Below are 19,496 nucleotides of genomic sequence, written 5' to 3' on the forward strand. Positions count from 1 at the left end.
ATGCAATGCTTTGCACGAATAATAAAAAAATGTAGGAATGCATCTTAGGGGTGGGGAGGGTAATAATTGTGGATGTAAAATTTAGCAGGTAAATTTTTTTTTCTGCAAGAAGGGGGAAGGTGGAAGAGGAAAGGTGCAAATCACTTTGGCACGTTCCTTGAGCCTCAGTTTGAATGCACTTGTAAGAATGCAATACATTGCACGAATAAAAGAACATGTAGGAATGCATCTTAGGGATGGGGTGGCTAAGGGGGTAATAATTATGGAAGAGCAAAAGGTAGCAGGTAAATGGTTAAACTGCAAGAACATGTTGGAATGCATCAGGGATGGGGGTAATAATTATGGACGAGCAAAAGTCAGCACGTAAATGGTTAAACTGCAAGAACATGTAGGAATGCATCAGGGGTGGGGAGGGGGGTAATAATTATGGACGAGCAAAAGTTAGCAGGTAAATGGTTAAACTGCAAGAACATGTAGGAATGCATTTTAGGGATAGGGTGGCTAAGGGGGTAATAATCATGGGCTAGTAAAAAAGTTAGCAGGTAAATGGTTAAACTGCAAGAACGTGTAGGAATGCATCTTAGGGATGGGGTGGCTAAGGGGATAATAATTATGGGGTAGTAAAAAAGTTAGCAGGTAAATGGTTAAACTGCAAGAACATGGAGGAATGCATCAAGGGTGGGGGTAATAATTATGGACGAGCAAAAGTTAGCAGGTAAATGGTTAAACTGCAAGGAGGAGGGCTTGTGTGTGTGAGGGGGGACGTTGTGCAAAGCGCTCTGGCACGTGCTCCAGGGGGCTGACACCGGCTGTCTCGCGCGCCGACAGATGTCATCTGTCAGCAGTGATTTAGCCCGGGCCGCACTTGAGTGACAGGCCGGGCCGCGGGCGGCCAATCAGAGCGCGGCCCCCCTCCACCCACACACACCCCGCCTCGCGTGCCGCGCGCCCGGGTGACTGACGGCCGGCGGGGGCAGCAGCCAATGGGAGGGCCGGGCCTCCCCGACCCCACGTGGGGGGGCGCCCGCACCATTGGCTGGTGCAAGTGTGGGAAAGAATCCTGAGCCGGTTTCACACGAGCTGGGCTGTGGCTGGGGCTATAAATACAGGGCGTCTGCACAGCGTTCGCCACTCAATGCAACCCCCCTGTGTGCGTGTGCCAAAGTCCCTCCCTGTTTGCAAAGAGCTCGCTGCACTGTCAACTTACAGTGGAAGACACTCTTGCAATTGCTTTCCAGGGCAATTTTTTCCTCCTGCAATATTTTCCTCCTGCTAATTCCACGAGAAAGTTTGCATTTTAAAAATGCCAGCCGACACCATAGAGAAATCCTCTATTTCTCCCATTATCGGGGCTTCTGCAACTTCTCCCCAAACTCCGGACAAACCCAAAAGCGCCAGTGACAATAGAAAGGTAAATGCATTTATTTACTTGGGTGGGACGTGTCCCCCCAAATGTTAACACTTTGCTGTGAAATCTTGACCGGTTTTATCTATTTATTTATTAATTAATTTATTTATTTTAAAACTGGATTTAACATTATTGGTTTTTTTTGTTAAACCCGACAGTCTTCCAAACCAATCATGGAAAAGAGGCGCAGAGCAAGAATTAACGAAAGCCTGACTCAGCTGAAAACTTTGATCCTGGATGCACTGAAGAAAGATGTAAGTTAATCATCGATCTCTTGAGCAGTCGGGTTGATTAAGTGGCTGCTTCTTCTTGCACTGAGACGTGGATGTGTGTAGGCAGAGAGAGACAGAGACAGAGAGAGAGACAGAGAGAGAGTCGTGGTCTGAACACTTGTTTCCATTTGCAGAGTTCCAGACACTCGAAGTTGGAGAAAGCGGACATCCTTGAAATGACAGTGAAGCACCTGCGGAATCTACAACGTGTACAGATGACTGGTACGTGTCCAACAAACTGGCTGGGTGCTGGCCAATAAACACAAAAGTTTACAAACTTTTATTTTTTGGAAAGTTTGCCAACTTTTTAAGTTGCAGATCATGAAGTTCTAACAGCCTTTTTTTTTTTCTTCCCCCCCCCCCCCCCCCCCCTCCTCCTCTCTTACAGCAGCCCTGACTGCAGACCCGACTGTTCTGGGCAAATACAGAGCTGGATTTAATGAGTGCATGAACGAGGTGACTCGTTTCCTCTCGACCTGCGAAGGGGTGAACGCTGATGTCCGGAGCCGGCTGCTCAGCCACTTGTCGAGTTGTTTGGGACACATGGTGGCGATGAACTACCCTCAAGCTCCCTCCAACCCCGCCACAGTGCCCGGGGGTCACCTCGCCCAGCCTCTACACGTCCAGCTTCCAGCCACCGTGCCGGTCAGCGGCGGTGTGGGCATGCCTTGCAAACTCAGCCCAGCCGAAGCTGTCTCGCCCAAGGTCTACGGGGGCTTCCAGCTGTTACCCGCTGCGGATGGACACTTCGCCTTCCTCATCCCCAACCCTGGCTTTGCAACCTCCAGCGGGCAGATTGGAAGCGGCTCTGTCATCCCCCTCTACGCCAATGCAAACCTCCAGGGCAATGCAAACTCGGCGGGCCTACCTTCCAACTCCAGACTAGCGGGATCACCCGTGCAAGGAATGACCTCTCTACCTTTCGGACCCAACAGCATGACCGCAGTGTCTCAGAACCACACGCCTTTGGGAGTGAGCACAGGTCCCGAAAGCACAGAGTCCGTCTGGAGACCTTGGTGAAACACAAAAAACACCAGAGACTGTCTGACCCGTTAAACCTGTTCCATTGTTGGGGACACTTGTACTTATCATGATAAGAGATATTTATTTTTCCTGTACATAGAATACCCAGTTGAACTCCGTATAACTTGCGATTTTTAAAAATAATATTTTACTGTGGAGGAGACTTGTAAATTGTGTTTTTTTTTGTGTGTTTGTGTAACCTGTTTCAACAATAGGTGCGATATACCAAAGTCTTTTTGTAAATTCGCTTCTGACACAGCAGGAAATAAAACATTCATATAAAAAAAAGAGAGAATTGTCCCTTGTTGAGACCAAAAAAATCCCCCGATGTAGTCAAAAAGTTCTCATTTTATTCATTACAGGCGAAAGCGGACACTTCAGGCTAGCAGTGAAGTTATTGCAATCTGCATGTAGGCCTACATGCCTAGCTGTAAGGACCGGTGGAGTCCTTAAAATCTGATTGCCTAGACCTAGCTCTGAGTGGTAAAACTGAAGTGCAGCAGTACTTAAAACAATCAGAACCTATTAGACTTGAGGAAGTGCAGATGCTGGTTTACAAAACATAAAAGTGCTGGAGTCGCTCAGCGGGTCAGGCAGCATCTCTGGGGAACATGGATAGGCAAGTGTTTTATAGTTGGGACACTCCAGATAGTTTTACAGATGAACTGTCGTTTTACCAGTGCTTTCTACGATTTAATTAATTGCTACAGATTCTTGAAATTGCACTTGAGGTCTTTACACCCCGCCACCCCTCCCCAACAAAATCCTAAAGAGTTGGGAGTTACTAGGCTATCACAATGACACTGTACTCTGGCTTGTACGATTCAGGGTAAGATCTGAGTTGCTGTTGGAGGTTTGGAAAGGGGGGTCAGCTTAAATTTCCCGCCCAGAAGCGCGTAGTCATAATGGATCAAGACACTTTTCCCAACAACAGTAGCAGAGGCGGGTTTCAATGCTGGTTCAGTTGGGAAGAACGTAGAGCAATTGTTTTTCTTTTTTTTTTTTAAAGGGGATTTGCAATAAATTTTAAGGATAATCGGCGCCATCTGCCACGCACTTTTGACAAAAGCCTTTATTTCCTGAGTCAACACGTTTTTATCTGTATGCAGAAAATCGCAGAAGGCGGGAAATGTCTGAACATTGTCCCGAAGAATGGATGGCCGACTAAAAAGGCGGGGAATTTATCTCTATTGAATAAAAGCAATTATAAGTGAAGTATCAAAGGAGCTCATCGAGTATGCAGCGGGTTGCTGCGAGCGGCGTGGACCATTGATGTCCCTGGGAATGTAGTACTGGGTTTAATACCACTCCAGGCGGTAACTACACTGAGCAGCGAGTGCTGAAGTTAAACCTTGCACAGTCCAGTCCGCACTCACACACAGACAAGGAGTACCTTCCCCTTAAAATCTATAATCACATAAAAGTGTAAAAGAATCAGTCTGGAGAAGGGTCTCGACCCGAAACGTCACCCATTCCTTCTCTCCTGAGATGCTGCCTGACCTGCTGAGTTACTCCAGCATTTTGTGAATAAATACCTTTGATTTTGTACCAACATCTGCAGTTATTTCCTTATAAGAATCTTTAAAAGGTTTATTAATTAACATATGTGGAAGTAAAGTCAGATAAAAGTCGCCACAAGCAAGAGACAACAGACTGATAGATGGGAGATTATAGAGCTACACATACACAGATACCAAATTGATGGATTCAGGCGAGGATTGCAAAATGTTTCGTCTTTGAAACGATTACATTTTAACTGACGCAGGCACTTAATTTATGATACACTAATTGTTCATTGGGAAGAAAAAGGCTTTTGTGTTTGGGTGGGTAATCTGGAATTAGCTGAGAGCATTTGAGGGCAGGGGTGGGGGAGGCTGGGGATTCGGTGGACCGGTGGAGTCCTTAAAATCTGATTGAAAGGTACAAAATTCCATAAGGGATTCACGGTCACGGGGGAGGGAGGAGAGAGAATGTTTGGCGTAGTCGGAGAGTCTAGAACCAGGAACCGCAGCCTGGGAATCAGGAATCGTATCTAGTATCTGAGATATGGAGAATTATCTCCACTCCAAAGTGAATCGCTGGAATTCTCTGCCCAGGAGTGGCGTGAAGATCAGTCACAGAGTTCATTCATAACAGTGGAGATTAGAGGAATCAATTTGGAGACGCAAGGAACTACAGAGATGCTGTAATATTCCTCAATCTGCAGAAAGTCCCGACCCATTTGCTCCCATTTCCTTCCATAGATGCTGCCAGAAATTTATTTATTTAAAAGAAAAATCAAAGTATTTGGTTTGTGGCAGCAAGAATGGAACCACATTAGATCAACCACCGTCTTGATGAATGCCGGAACGGACATGAAGGGCCAAATACTCCTCCAAATTATCTTGTTGAGGAGTTCTCCCCGTTGCAATACTTTTATCACAAGGATGGGAGTCCATTCCAGTGTCCAATCATCACTTATTCCAAATCAGATGTGCACATGCCTACTCCACAACCAGCCCATTTACACAACCCTCACACCTAATCTCACACTTATCCAATCACACACTAGACTGATCGTGTTGACTGTGAGCGAGTCACACAACCCACCATCGCACAAGCTCTCTCACACACACACACACACGTGTACATTCGGGCACGTCGCCCATGTCAAAGGCTCACACCATTATGGTTCACACTCAATCAGGTGCAGGACCATGGTGAACACCCCGTGCACACTGATTGTGGTAACACTGCGAGCAGAAACCCTCAAACGCATTCACAATTGCACACCCATCTCCGATTTGTACACCCATCTCCAATTTGTACACCCATCTCCAATTTGTACACCCATCTCCAATTTGTACACCCATCTCCAATGTGTACACCCATCTCCAATGTGTACGCCCATCTCCAATTTGTACGCCCATCTCCAATTTGTACGCCCATCTCCAATTTGTACACCCATCTCCAATTTGTACACCCATCTCCAATTTGTACACCCATCTCCAATGTGTACACCCATCTCCAATTTGTACACCCATCTCCAATTTGTACGCCCATCTCCAATTTGTACTCCCATCTCCAATTTGTACACCCATCTCCAATTTGTACACCCATCTCCAATGTGTACACCCATCTCCAATTTGTACGCCCGTCTCCAATTTGTACGCCCATCTCCAATTTGTACACTACGCACACTTGCAAATCCCCAAAAGTGTGGGGGGGGGGGTTTGCACACTTGCTCACACGAGGCAGCAAGTGTGCACTGAAGGCTTTTTATGCGGTCTGGCGCTCACGGGTTGCTGCCTAACGCCCGTGGCACGCTCGTTCACACGCGGTTGCACACGCTCCGATGGCCTGTACACACACACACGAGCAGGAGGAGGCGGGCGGGCGGGTGGGCGAGTGAGCGCTTGGCCAGGGCTGGCTGTCCGGGCGGCGTGAGGCTCGCCGTGTGCCAACCCCGTGCGGGTGTCCGCTTACAGAGCCCGGCTCCCTCTCCGCTCTCACCCCCACCCCCCCCCCTATTTCCACAAAATCAGCGCATTTCCCAGTGTAACCCGACCTCGCTGCACACTGCAACCTCCCAATAAACAAAATCTCACATGCACGCTCATAAAAACCAAAAATAAAACCTCATGCACAATTCCCAAACGCTAACAATCTAAAACATCACCGTGTTAGCGTGAAATCTGCGGATTTTTCAAATGCACACACCACGTTGAGCTGAAACGTGTTTTAGTAACAATTAGCACAAATTAATGGGTTTCCCCCCAAATTGAGTTTTAAAAGCTCCCTCTTAATTTTAATTAAGATTAAAACAGATATTCCCCCTGCAAATTATCATCCTGGTTTATTATCCCAACCTTATGAGTTCAAAAAATAATAAAAATCCTAAAGTTTCACCATCGGCAAAAATATCCAACAGTGTTTAATGTTTAATTCGTAACTCAACAATGTTTAATTCTGGGAAGAAGGGAAGAGGACTTTTTGAGAGAGAGAGAGTTTGAGAGAGAGAGAGAGAGAAAAAAAAGTTGGCTGGACTTTTTCCCTTGCGGCCAAAGTACGTTGACTGGTTTGCTCGCTTGGCAAGTGGTTAATAGTCCTCACATCTGACACGGGAGAGCCGAGAGGTCGTGAGAAAGAGGCGAACTCTTCGCTTGCTTCTGCAGGCGGTGGCCAATGCGCCTGTGCGTGAGTACCGAGAGCACTCCCAGACACAGGCGAGGCACGCCAGACACTCTCAGACGCCACAACAAGCCAGCAGCCAACAGCCAACAGCAGCAGCAGCAACAACGATAGATAAGGCTGCTTTAGCCGCGGCCAAAACTCACACAGGGCCACAGCTCGCCTCCCCCCCCCCCGACACAAGGGGCAGCGAAGTTAAAGGGTTGCTGAGCAAAGAGCAAAGAAATGGTCAACTATCAATGAGGGAGGAAACAGTCTTCAAGGAAGAGTGAGAGGCACTGATGGACAGAGGGGGAAGGGTCTCCCCTCTCTTCCACAGACGCTGCCCTTCTCCAGCACTCTGGACAGAATTCACAAAGTGCTGGAGTAACTCAGTGGGTTCAAGCAGCATCTGTGGAAATTGACTCAAAGTGCTGGAGTAACTCAGTGGGTCAGGCAGCATCTGTGGAAATGGACACAAAGCGCTGGAGTAACTCAGTGGGTTCAGGCAGCATCTGTGGAAATGGACACAAAGTGCTGGAGTAACTCAGTGGGTCAGGCAGCATCTGTGGAAATAGACACAAAGTGCTGGAGTAACTCAGTAGGTTCAAGCAGCATCTGTGGAAATGGACTCAAAGTGCCAGAGTAACTCAGTGGGTCAGGCAGCATCTGTGGAAATGGACTCAAAGTGTTGGGGTAACTCAGTAGGTTCAAAAAGTACTGGAGTAACTCAGTGGGTCAGGCAGCATCTGTGGAAATGGACACAAAGTGCTGGAGTAACTCAGTGGGTCAGGCAGCATCTGTGGAAATAGACACAAAGCGCTGGAGTAACTCAGTGGGTCAGGCAGCATCTGTAGAAATGGACAAAAACATAGAAACATAGAAAATAGGTGCAGGAGTAGGCCATTCGGCCCTTCGAGTCCGGCACCGCCATTCAATATGATCATGGCTGATCATCCAACTCAGTAACCTGTACCTGCCTTCTCTCCATACCCCCTGATCCCTTTAGCCACAAGGGCCACATCTAACTCCCTCTTAAATATAGCCAATGAACTGGCCTCAAAAGTGCTGGAGTAACTCAGTGGGTCAGGCAGCACCTGTGGAAATGGACACAAAGTGCTGGAGTAACTCAGTGGGACAGGCAGCATCTGTGGAAATAGACACAAAGTGCTGGAGTAACTCTGGGTCAGGCGGCATCTGTGAAAATGGACTCAAAGTGCTGGAGTAAATCAGTAGGTTGAAGCAGCATCTGTGGAAATGGACACAAAGTGCTGGAGTAACTCAGTGGGTCAGGCAGCATCTGTGGAAATAGACACAAAGTGCTGGAGTAACTCAGTAGGTTTAAGCAGCATCTGTGGAAATGGACTCAAAGTGCCAGAGTAACTCAGTGGGTCAGGCAGCATCTGTGGAAATAGACACAAAGTGCTGGATAACTCAGTGGGTCAGGCAGCATCTGTGGAAATGGACAAAAAATGCTGGAGTAACTCAGTGGGTCAGGCAGCATCTGTGGAAATGGACACAAAGTGCTGGAGTAACTCAGTGGGTCAGGCAGCATCTGTGGAAATGGACAAAAACATAGAAACATAGAAAATAGGTGCAGGAGTAGGCCATTCGGCCCTTCGAGCCTGCACCGCCATTCAATATGGTCATGGCTGATCATCCAACTCTGTACCCTGCATTTGCCTTCTCTCCATACCCCCTGATCCCTTTAGCCACTAGGGCCACATCCAACTCCCTCTTAAATATAGCCAAAGAGCTGGCCTCAAAAGTGCTGGAGTAACATCAGTGGGTCAGGCAGCATCTGTGGAAATAGACACAAAGTGCTGGAGTAACTCAGTGGGTCAGGCAGCATCTGTGGAAATGGACACAAAGTGCTGGAGTAACTCTGGGTCAGGCGGCATCTGTGGAAATGGACTCAAAGTGCTGGAGTAAATCAGTAGGTTCAAGCAGCATCTGTGGAAATGGACTCAAAGTGCTGGAGTAACTCAGTGGGTCAGGCGGCATCTGTGGAAATGGACACAAAGTGCTGGAGTAACACAGTGGGACAGGCGGCATCTGTGGAAATGGACACAAAGTGCTGGAGTAACTCAGTGGGTCAGGCAGCATCTGTGGAAATAGACGCAAAGTGCTGGTGTAACTCAGTGGGTCAGGCAGCATCTGTGGAAATAGACAAAAACATAGAAACATAGAAAATAGGTGCAGGAGCAGGCCATTCGGCCCTTTGAGCCTGCACCGCCATTCAATATGATCATGGCTGATCATCCAACTCAGTATCCTGTACCTGCCTTCTCTCCATACCCCCTGATCCCTTTAGCCACAAGGGCCACATCTAACTCTCTCTTAAATATAGCCAATGAACTGGCCTCAAAAGTGCTGGAGTAACTCAGTGGGTCAGGCAGCATCTATGGAAATGGACACAAAGTGCTGGAGTAACTCAGTGGGTCAGGCAGCATCTGTGGAAATGGACACAAAGTGCTGGAGTAACTCAGTGGGTCAGGCAGTGTCTCTGGAGATCATGGATTAGGTGACATTTAGAGTCGGGACACTTCTTCATACTCAGCACTTTGTTTTTTCTCTCAGGATTCCAGCATCTGCAGTTCTGGTGTGTCTAAATGTTGCTTGATGCATCCTTTGAATTTCCTTTGTTAAATTCCTATAGATCATTGAATTTTAAGTGAAACCCCTCTCCCCCTTACACTTCCCTGTGCCCCTGCCCGCCCTCGTGTGCACCCATTTCTCCTATTATCCTGTCCCTCTTTAACACCCCCCCCATCCCCCTCTGTCCCCTTCTATCTATACCTCTCCCTCTGGCTTTATATTTCACTCCTCTTCTCTCCCGACCCTTTTCTTCTCAACTCTAGCCTTTGTACACCCATCTGCCAATCACCCCCTCACCTGTATCCACCCATCATTTGCCTGTCTTTGTCCTGCCCCATCTCTCTTTTCCAACTCTCTCTCCCCGAGTACACCATCCCGTCACCTATTCCTTCTCTCTAGAGATGCTGCCTGACCCGTTGAGTTACTCCAGTTGTTTGTGCCCATATTCTCTTCAGCCTCTTGCGTTCCTGTGCATTGGAGTTGCTGCACCAGGCCATGAAGCAACCAGTCGGGATATCTTCCACAGAGCATCTGTACGGTTCAGTACAGTTCAGGGAGGCAGAGGTGTGATTGAGCCAGATGTCCTTATCACACACGAGCAGACAGAGAGGAAGCAACACAAAACCAGCAGACGACAACAATATGAAACGGAACAGATAGTCCTTGTGCAGACAGAAGCACAATGAAAGCTCACAGCCTTCAGAACGTACACACTATCACACTGCACCATTAGTGAGGCTCCTGAATGGAGTTAATGAGATTTTGCAGTAGTCATGTAGGTGAGGATAGGCCAGGAGCCTTGGGGCTTCTCGAATTTTGCGCTTTCGATAAGTAACATGACGGATGCCTTAAATTTGCTTTTTTGGGGAAATATGTTCCCTGTCTGTGAATCCCTCAACGCAAGAAACAAAACTTCAATTAGCGCCTGGTAGACCTGCTGCCTCTCCGGCCACAGGCCTGGCTTCGACCCTGATCTCGGGTGTTGGCTTTGTGGAGTTTGCACGTTTCCCTGCGACCGCGTGGGTTTCCGACACTCGAAATGTCACCTGTCCATGTTCCCCAGAAATGCTGCCTGACCTGCCGAGTTATTTCAGTGATTTGTGACCTTTTGGCATTCCGGTAAACTAGTTTTGCAACCACAACCACTGCTGACTGAAGGACCAAGAATGCTTCTTGAGGAGAGAGGAAACAAACGAGTGAGTCAGAGAATTAAGTTCATAAGTTCATAAGTGATAGGAGCAGAATGAGGCCATTTGGCCCATCAAGTCCACTCTGCCATTCGACCATGGCTGATCGATCTCTCCCTCCTAACCCTATTCTCCTGCCTTCTCCCCATAACCCCATGACACCCGTACTTATCAAGAACCTATCTGTCTCTGCCTTAAGATATACACTGACGGGCTCCACAGCCTTCTGTGGTAATGATTTCCACAGGTTCACCACCCTCTGACTAAAGAAATTCCTCCTCTTCTCCTTCCTAAAGTATCATCCTTTAATTCTGAGTCTATGACCTCTGGCCCTAGACTCTCCCACCAGGGGAAACATCCTATCCTCATCCACTCTATCCAGACTCTTATTGAGATTTTAAAAAATGGCTTCTTTCCTGCCCCTTTATCCATGTGCACACAAAGAGCAGGTTGATGCTAACCTCTGCAGTACATGACATTAATGCACTGGCAACGCAACACAAAATCACACACAGCCTTTGCTCATTATTCTCCACTCCCTTCCAACAAAGGTTCTGTCAAGCGCTTTTGCCAGGAAGACAAAGTGTCCCTTTGATCTTCTTGGGACGGTCTGATGACCTACATTGCTTGGAGCTTGCACGATGTGCCTTGTGCCCTGATGGACAGGTACCAACAGGTGCAGTTCGGATGAGTAATTCAGAGCTGGTGCAGTGGGTGTAGATAGAGGGGGGAGGTTGTGTTCTTGCTGTCTGGGCAGAAAGCCATCAGATCAAGTAACCCTCCCCTGGAATCCTAGACGTTGCCTTTAAATATATATTGCATTGCGAAATTTTCACGGCACTTTCCTTCTCTGGACTGCTTCCCTTTGTTGACGTTTGCCTCTCTCGCACAACCACGGCATGATTTGTATGTAACCATCTGTAGAACTGCTGCCTCACGGCGCCAGAGACCCTGGTTCGATCCTGACCTCGGGTACGTGATTGTGTGGTGTTTACACATTCTCCCTGAGACCGCATGGGTTTCCTCCGGGTGCTCCTGGTTTCCTGCCACATCCCACAAAGACTTGTGGGTTTGTAGGTGATTTGGCCTCCATAAATTGCCCGAGGGTGTAGATAAGTGGACACAAAAGTGAGATAACATGGAGCTGACATTCAATGGTACTTTATTGTCATATGTACCGAAGCACAGTGAAATTCTGTTTTTTTTACATAGAGTTCAGCGAACTTGTGTTTAGTTTATTGTCACGTGTACCGAGGTATAATGAAAGAGTAAGAAAATAACTGCGGATGCTGGTACAAATCGAAGGTATTTATTCACAAAATGATCAGCCATGATCACATTGAATGGTGGCGCTGGCTCGAAGGGCCGAATGGCCTCCTCCTGCACCTATTGTCTATTGTCTGTTGTCTAAAATGCTGGAGTAACTCAGCAGGTCAGGCAGCATCTCAGGAGAGAAGGAATGGGTGATGTTTCGGTTCGAGGCCCTTCTTCAGACTGAAGAAGGGTCTCGACTCGAAAAGTCACCCACTCCATCTCTCCTGAGATGCTGCCTGACCCGCTGAGTTACTTCAGCATTTTGTGAATAAATACCTTCGAGGTACAGTGAAAAGCTTTTGTGGCGTGCTAACCAGTCAGCGGAAAGACAATACATGTTTACAATCGAGCCATCCTCAGTGTACAGATACATGATAAAGGGAATAATGTGAATAACGTTTTGTGCAAGATAAAGCCAGCAAAGTCTGATCAAAGAGAGTCCAAGTGTCTCCAATGAGGAAGATAACAATCCTACTATACAGTGTGCACAATGGTCAGTGTGGACTCGGCAGGCCAAAGGGCCTGTTTCCATTCTATCTCTCTAAACTAAAGTAAACTATCCTCCCTTCAGTGCTATTGAATGAGAGCTTACCCCCGCTGAAGGGTCTCGACCCGAAACATCACCCATTCCCTCTCTCCTAGATGCTGCCTGACCTGCTGAGTTACTCCGGCATTATGTGATACCCGCTGTTACTGTGGGATGTTGTGGTTTTTATTCATTCGACCCTGAAAAGAGACTTCCTCGTCTTCGGAAGTAACTCAATAGCCTGAAGATTGTGTGCACACAGCCCACAGACATACATCCGGGAGAGAGGTGACTCCACACACATGATATCCTCTCCTGAGCTCATTCAACCCAGAAGAAGGAAGAACTTGCTTTTACATTTCACTCCCTCAGGACACCCCAAACGTTTGTCTGTTTGCTCTGTGAAGCGCTTATGGTATTATTGATGCGTTAACATGGGAAATGCAATGGACAATGGCTGCACAAACTGTCAGGGTGCAAAAATTATAGAATAATGATAGAATTGTACTAGATAGCATGAAACTGGATCTTTCGCCTTGCTTCGCCCAAACCCACCTGATTCCGTTCTACATGAATCCTTGCCTTGATTGGGCCTGCATTCCTCTTCTCCATTCCTATCCAAGTACCTGCCCAAATGCCTTGTAAAGCAACAATACTTTGCCAGCAGAGTGAAGATGGTTCTGTCTACCATCTTTGGTGGCAAGTAGCTGAAACTGGATTGTATGCATGCAATGTATAAGTGACCATTCTCTACTGCATTTTATTTAAATTCCGGAGAAATGTCCACGTTCTTGTGAGGAGAAGTTGCCAGAGATTCTGTTTCCTCCACTATTTTAGTTTAGTGATACAGCCTTGGAACCAGCCCTTCGGCCCATCGAGTCCGCTCTGACCAATGATCACCCGTACACCAGTTCTATCCTGCGCACCAGGAACAATTTACAGAAGCCAGTTAAATGACATAGCTGAAGATAGAAACAAAAAGCTAGAGTTACTCAGCGGGTCAGGCAGCATCTCTGGAGAGAAGGAATGGGTGACGTTTCGGGTTGAGACCCTTCTTCGGATCAGACACTACCAGTATCTGCAATTCCTTCCCACATATAACTTGCAAAGCTGCACGTCTATGGAGTGTAAAAGGAAACGGGAGCACCCGAAGAAAACCCACATGGTCACAGGGAGAACGTACAAACTCCGTGCAGACAGCACCCGTAGTCAGGATCGAACCCGGGTTTCTGGCGCAGTAAGGCAGCAACTCTACTGCTGCTCCACCGTGCCGCCCAGTAGATTCTATTTTCCGAGTAAGTTGCTTCTTTTTTGCTACCCAACGGACATTGATTGCTGGCAGATCATTTGCGTTTTATGTTTATTTTCTCCTTCCCTTTAGCTCCAGACACAGTACAACATCTCCTATCTGGGAAAACCATCCATTCTGAGGCTTCACATAACGTTGTTCGATCATGGGTATCGTGATAACATTCTGCTGCATGTTTGCACCCTGGCCGATTTGCATGGATTGAATGCCGAATTAACGCCACTTGTTCATGCTCTTGTGACTTTAGACTCCTGTTCACTGGAATTGGCTTAACGCTGCCCAGGTGTGTCTGACATTGGATCCCTGAAGGATTTTGCACCATGGATCCTGTGCGAGTTTCATTGGAAAATGCCAAGTACAAAGCTACACGCAGAGGGTGGTGGGTATATGGAATGAGCAATCAGAGGAGGTAGTTGAGGCAGGTATTATAACAACACTAGACCAAGTGGACCCGTTGGACCCAAACCTCTCCTGCATTGGTGCAGCACCCTCTCCTCCCCCTCTCCCCTCTCCTCCCTTCTACCCCTCCCCTCTTCCCTCCCCCTCCCTACCCTCTCCCTCCTCCCTCCCTCCCTCCCCCTCCCCTCTCCCTCCCCCTCCCCTCCCATCCCCCTCCCCTTCCCCTCCCCCCCCACTCCATCCCCCTCAACCCCCCTTATCCTCCCTCCTCCCCCTCCCTCCACCCCCTCCCTCCCTCCCCCTCCATCCCTAGGAGATAGATTTAAACTTTAAAACTTTAAAAATATATCACGGATTTCAATGAAGCTTCTTCCATTAGCACCAAAGGGACGACGGTGAGTAAGGTGGGCCTAAAATTGTCGCGCTATCGTGTACCGTTTTGGCTGTAGTTCAGGAACAAACAAACAAACAAATGAGAGTTTTAGTATATAGTTTTTAAAGACATTTGGACAGGGACACAGATAGGAAAGGTTTAGATGGATATGGGCCAAGCACGGGCAGGTGGGGTAGCGTTGATGGAGAATCTTGGTCAGCATGGGCAAGTTGGGCCGAAGGATCTTTTTCCACATTGGATGGCTCTATGGCTATGTAAATATAAATACATTAGCATGGCATCCATTCGCGGTTAATTTTGTGCAACCATTATCTACATTGGAAACTGCAGCATGGGGAAAGTCTGTTTGGACCATCTTATTGATGTGGACTTAGCTGGCATGTCCAGCATTTATTTCCATTTTTTATTGCCATGGAGACGGTCATCTCCTATGTTCTTCATCCATTGGTGTACGTGTTCCTGTAGTGTTGATGAAGAAGATGTTCCAACCTTTGGACCCAATGACTCTGAAGGAATGGCAAGTTGTCTAAGACATTAGTGAGAGGGAAAAAACACAGAATGCTGGAGGAACTCAACGGGTCAGGCAGCACCTCCGGAGAACATGGATAGGTGAAGTTTCAGGTCGGGACCCTTCTTCAGACCAATCTCTCCTCAAGGTATGCCTATTTTGAAGAAGGTCTCTTAAATCTCCTCAAGACATTGGTGAGGCCACACTTGGAGTGTTATGTTCAATTTTGGCCACCCTGCTTTAGGGGAAAATGCTATTAAGGCGGAAAGAGTGCAGATGATGTTGCCAGTTCTTGAAGGCCTGAGCTACAGGTAAAGGTTGGGCGGGCTAGGACTTTATTCCTTGGAGCGCAGGAGGCTGAGAGACGATCTTATAAAGGTCTAGTAAGTTATAAGGGATTATGATTGGCCCATATCCCTCTGAATATTTCCTATCCATGTACCTGTCCATGGATACTAATTGGAACCATTAGGTGCTAACCAATTTACATTTACCCACTCCAATATTCAGTAAATCAGGTTTTTCTCAATCAAATTATATGACTTTCTTTGTCAATTCAATAAAGCGTGTGGACATTTCTTTGACCTGGTTTCCTTTCTGAAGGAAATTTCAAGCTGTTGCGGTTTTTGAGAGAGTGGGTTTCAGAGAGGAAGTGGTCAGAGGTTTGTGCTTTGGTTGGCTGCTCTCACAGAGCAACGTGAGGCTCGTGCCTTCTCAGCCGACATTTTTTGTCGAGGTGCAAAGACTTTCAATCCGCGGGTTTGCATGAACCGAGTGCTAAATTAGTACCACTTGCTCGCACTGTTATGGGCTCGGACTCCTGTTCACTGGGGGTTGGATTAACACTGCCCAGACGTGTCTGACATTGGATCCCTGTCAGGCAGCAGAGCAGGCGACTGGGATCCTGTCTGTCTGGGTTCAATCTGAAGGACATGAGAGGCATGAGGGGCCGATGCTCTTACCAATGGTGCCATTCTGCCTCGACCTTTAAATACACTTCACGAAGTAAGGCCGTACAGGGTTCAAATTAACTTGCGTGGAAGAGAGTCCTCAGGGGAGCACTCTCAAGGAACTGCATTGCCCAGAGCTTTCAGTTTGCCACCTGTTTCTTTGCTCAACTTAAAACTTTTTTCAAGCTGCAATCACACATTCGGCTACCAATGCACACGTTTATCAACAAAGACGTTTTAAGGGCCTGTCCCACTTAGGCGATTTTAAGGCGACTGCCGGCGACTAGGGTGTCGCCGAACGTTTGCCGGGGTGTCGCGGGCATGACCGTGAGGAGTCTTCAATGAATCGTAGCAGATCTCGACATGTCGTGGAAAAAAATTCCAGATAGAAATTTCTCGGCGACAGCTGGCTTGTCGCCAGGTATGGTAGCTTATTGTGGGCGCTGTCGCATGCTGTCCCCAGGTTTGCTAGGTTGTCGCAGATTCATTTACAAGCACGTAATATTAAATTAAGAAAAGGCATTTGAAGATACCAGAAGATAGTTTTGTTTTAACCAATTTATTTAACATCAGGACATTTGACAGGTAGATTGGAGGCGACAGTTTGACGGTCAGGTGAGCGTGGGAATTTTGCGATGTTTCCGAAGACAGTGTAATCTCTTAGCCAGGTGCTAGTTTCACAAATGACTTGTATCGACCTGACTTGGCATTGTCATGGTCATTGTCGTAGGGGAAAAGAACATTTTGGCGATCCGCTACAACTTTGACAGTCGCCGGCAGTCGCCTTAAATATTGGGTAACTCTTTCTCTGTGATTAGCATTTTCTTTATCTGCTCTTTTTATTATGGGAAAATAATCTCTTGTGGATATTAAACCGTTTGTGGCTCGTTGTTCGGTGAGACCGGGACCTCACTCACCCGAAGGCTCGTGGGTTCCCACCCTCCCGTCTAGCACCGGAGAGCAATTGAGCTGAAGAGACCGATTACAAGACACAGCATGGAAACAGCCCACACTGACCATCAATCACCTATTCACACTAATTTCTCTGCCTCAGTCTGAAGAAGGGTCCCGACCAGAAAGGTCACCCGTCCTTTTTCTCCAGAGATGCCGCCGGACCCGCCGAGTTACTCAAGCACTTTGTGTCTACCTTCGATGTTATCCCGCTCCCTGCACACACAAGGTCCAAGGTACAGAGGCCAATTAACTTTCAAACCTGTACGTCTTTGGGGCGACGGGAGGAAACCCACGCGGTCGCAGGGAGAAGGTGCAAACTCAGCACCCGAGGTCAAGATTGAACCTGGGTCTCTGGTCTTGCGAGGTAGCTGCTCTACCAGCTCACGCCACTGTGCCATCACTTTGTTGATTTCACCGCAAGCTGTTTCCATCGCCTTCTTTCCAAGGTTCGATGTCCTTGAACTCAACTTAGCCCTTCAAGGCCTGGAGTCGTCGTTAGGCCAAGTCCATAAACGCATCCAGTTCTTTCCAAGTTGGACAATAACAAACCAGATGGCTTTTTATAGACAGTGGCCTTACTAAATAAGATTTATTTGATTAACTGGATTTAAGTTCCACAGATGCAGTGGTGGGATTTGAACCCATGCTCTCCAAATCCTGTCTGGTAACATAAACCACTACATTGCCGCGCCCATCCGCTGCTGTTGCCTGCCATGGATGATCTAACTCATCACCGTGTGGGAATTGAACATGGATTATCCTATGGTCTGAATGACTCAGTAACGCACTAAATGTAACCTATTGCATTCAAGGGAGCCTGAATATTTTCCAAAGATCGAGCCTGTGCTGGTGTTCCTATTAACTTCAGAAATGCATGAAAATACTAAGCTTGAGGAAGGAGGCACTTGCAAGGATTTGGGGATGAAGGAAGCAGAGTGCCTAGGAATAGGGTGGTGCGATGTGGTGTAACTTTATTGGACTAGCAGCCAGAGTCCTGGACCATTGATGCACAGCGTTAACATCTCACCGTGACGTCTTTGGGGATTTAAATTCAAGTCATTGAATAAATCTGAAGTTTTCTTTAAAATGAAAGCTAGCAACAGTAACCATGAAAGTATTGGAGTGCCGTTAAAAACCCATCTGGTCGTCCGAGGTCCTTCAGGGAAGGCAATCTGCCGAATTTACCCACTTCAGCTGATGTACGACTCCAGACTCACCAGTATGGCTGCTTTTCAGCTGCCTCCTGAGTTGAGGGGCAACTAGGGATGGGTCATAAACACCACCATTGTCAGCAATGTTTACATCCAGTGGCGGAAACGTTTCTGGAAAAACCGATGACTTCTTTCCAAGTAGACTCAAGCAACTTCAGAACTAGAGTTGCTGCGTTACAGTGCCGGAGACCCGGGTTCAATCCTGACTGTGGGTGATGTCCATATGGAGTTTGTACGGTTTTCTCCCACACTCCAAAGATGTAGAGATTTGTGGGTTAATCGGCTTCAGTAAAATTGTAAATTGTCCCTAGCGTGTGTGTGTGTGTGTAGGATAGTGTTAGTGTGCGGGGTGATCGCTGGTCAGCGCGGACTCGGTGGGCCGAAGGGCCTGTTTCCGCGCTGTGTCTCTAAAACTAAGTCTGAATGAGTCTGAAGAAGAGTCTCGACCCCCAAGGCGATACCCATCCCCTTTCTCCAGAGATGCTGCCTGACTCCGCTGAGTTACTCCAGCACTTTGTGTCTGTCCTCAAGCAACCATGGATGCTGGCTTACAAAAAAAAGATCCAAAGAGCTGGAGTAACTCATCGGGTCTGAGATGCTCTCCAGAGATGCAGCCTGACCCGCTGGGTTACGCCAGCACGTTGTAGCTTTGTCAAAGAGCAGACACTGACACTATGGGGCAAAGTTCGATTGCTTTCTCCATTTAGAACGGAGATGAGGAAAAACCTTTTCAGTCAGAGAGTTGTGAATCTGTGGAATTCTCTGCCTCGGAAGGCAGTGGAGGCCAATTCTCTGAATGCATTCAAGAGAGAGCTAGATAGAGCTCTTAAGGATAGCAGAGTCAGGGGGTATGGGGAGAAGGCAGGAATGGGGTACTGATTGAGAATGATCAGCCATGATCACATTGAATGGTGGTGCTGGCTTGAGGGGCCGAATGGCCTCCTCCTGCACCTATTGTCTATTGTCTATTGTCTATTGAGAATAGACCTGATAAAAGTGTATACAATTATCAGAGCATATATAGGGTGGACATTAGAACCTTTTCCCCCAGGGTGTAAATGCCAAATATTAGAGGGCACAGCTACAAAGTTAGAGGGGGAAAGATTGAAGGAGTTGTACAGAGCAAGGTTTTTTGCACAGAGCTTGCTGGGTGCCTGGAACAACATGCTGCCAGGGATGGTGGTGGAAGCAGATACGATAGTGGCATTTAAGAGGCACATGAATATGTTGGGAATAGAAGGACATGCATCACATGCAGGCAGAAGAGGTTAGTTTAAGCAGGTATCATGTTCGG

The 19,496-nt window shown here is 47.5% G+C and overlaps 1 protein-coding gene across 2 annotated transcripts; it reads left to right on the forward strand.

The window, feature by feature from the left end:
* Positions 1-1,147: 1,147 nt before the first annotated feature.
* her9 (hairy-related 9) lies at positions 1,148-2,963 on the forward strand. 2 transcript variants are annotated; one of them, XM_078425057.1, is made up of 4 exons: positions 1,148-1,411; positions 1,567-1,662; positions 1,815-1,902; positions 2,069-2,963. In XM_078425057.1, exons 1-4 carry the CDS (start codon positions 1,304-1,306, stop codon positions 2,698-2,700), a joined length of 924 nt encoding a protein of 307 aa, XP_078281183.1. In that variant the 5' UTR covers positions 1,148-1,303; the 3' UTR covers positions 2,701-2,963. The 2 variants fall into 2 exon arrangements, with proteins under 2 accessions (XP_078281183.1, XP_078281184.1); XM_078425058.1 differs by having other exon boundaries at positions 2,072-2,963.
* Positions 2,964-19,496: the final 16,533 nt, after the last annotated feature.

Source organism: Rhinoraja longicauda, chromosome 30 (assembly GCF_053455715.1).
Source record: "Rhinoraja longicauda isolate Sanriku21f chromosome 30, sRhiLon1.1, whole genome shotgun sequence".
NCBI lineage: Eukaryota > Metazoa > Chordata > Chondrichthyes > Rajiformes > Arhynchobatidae > Rhinoraja > Rhinoraja longicauda.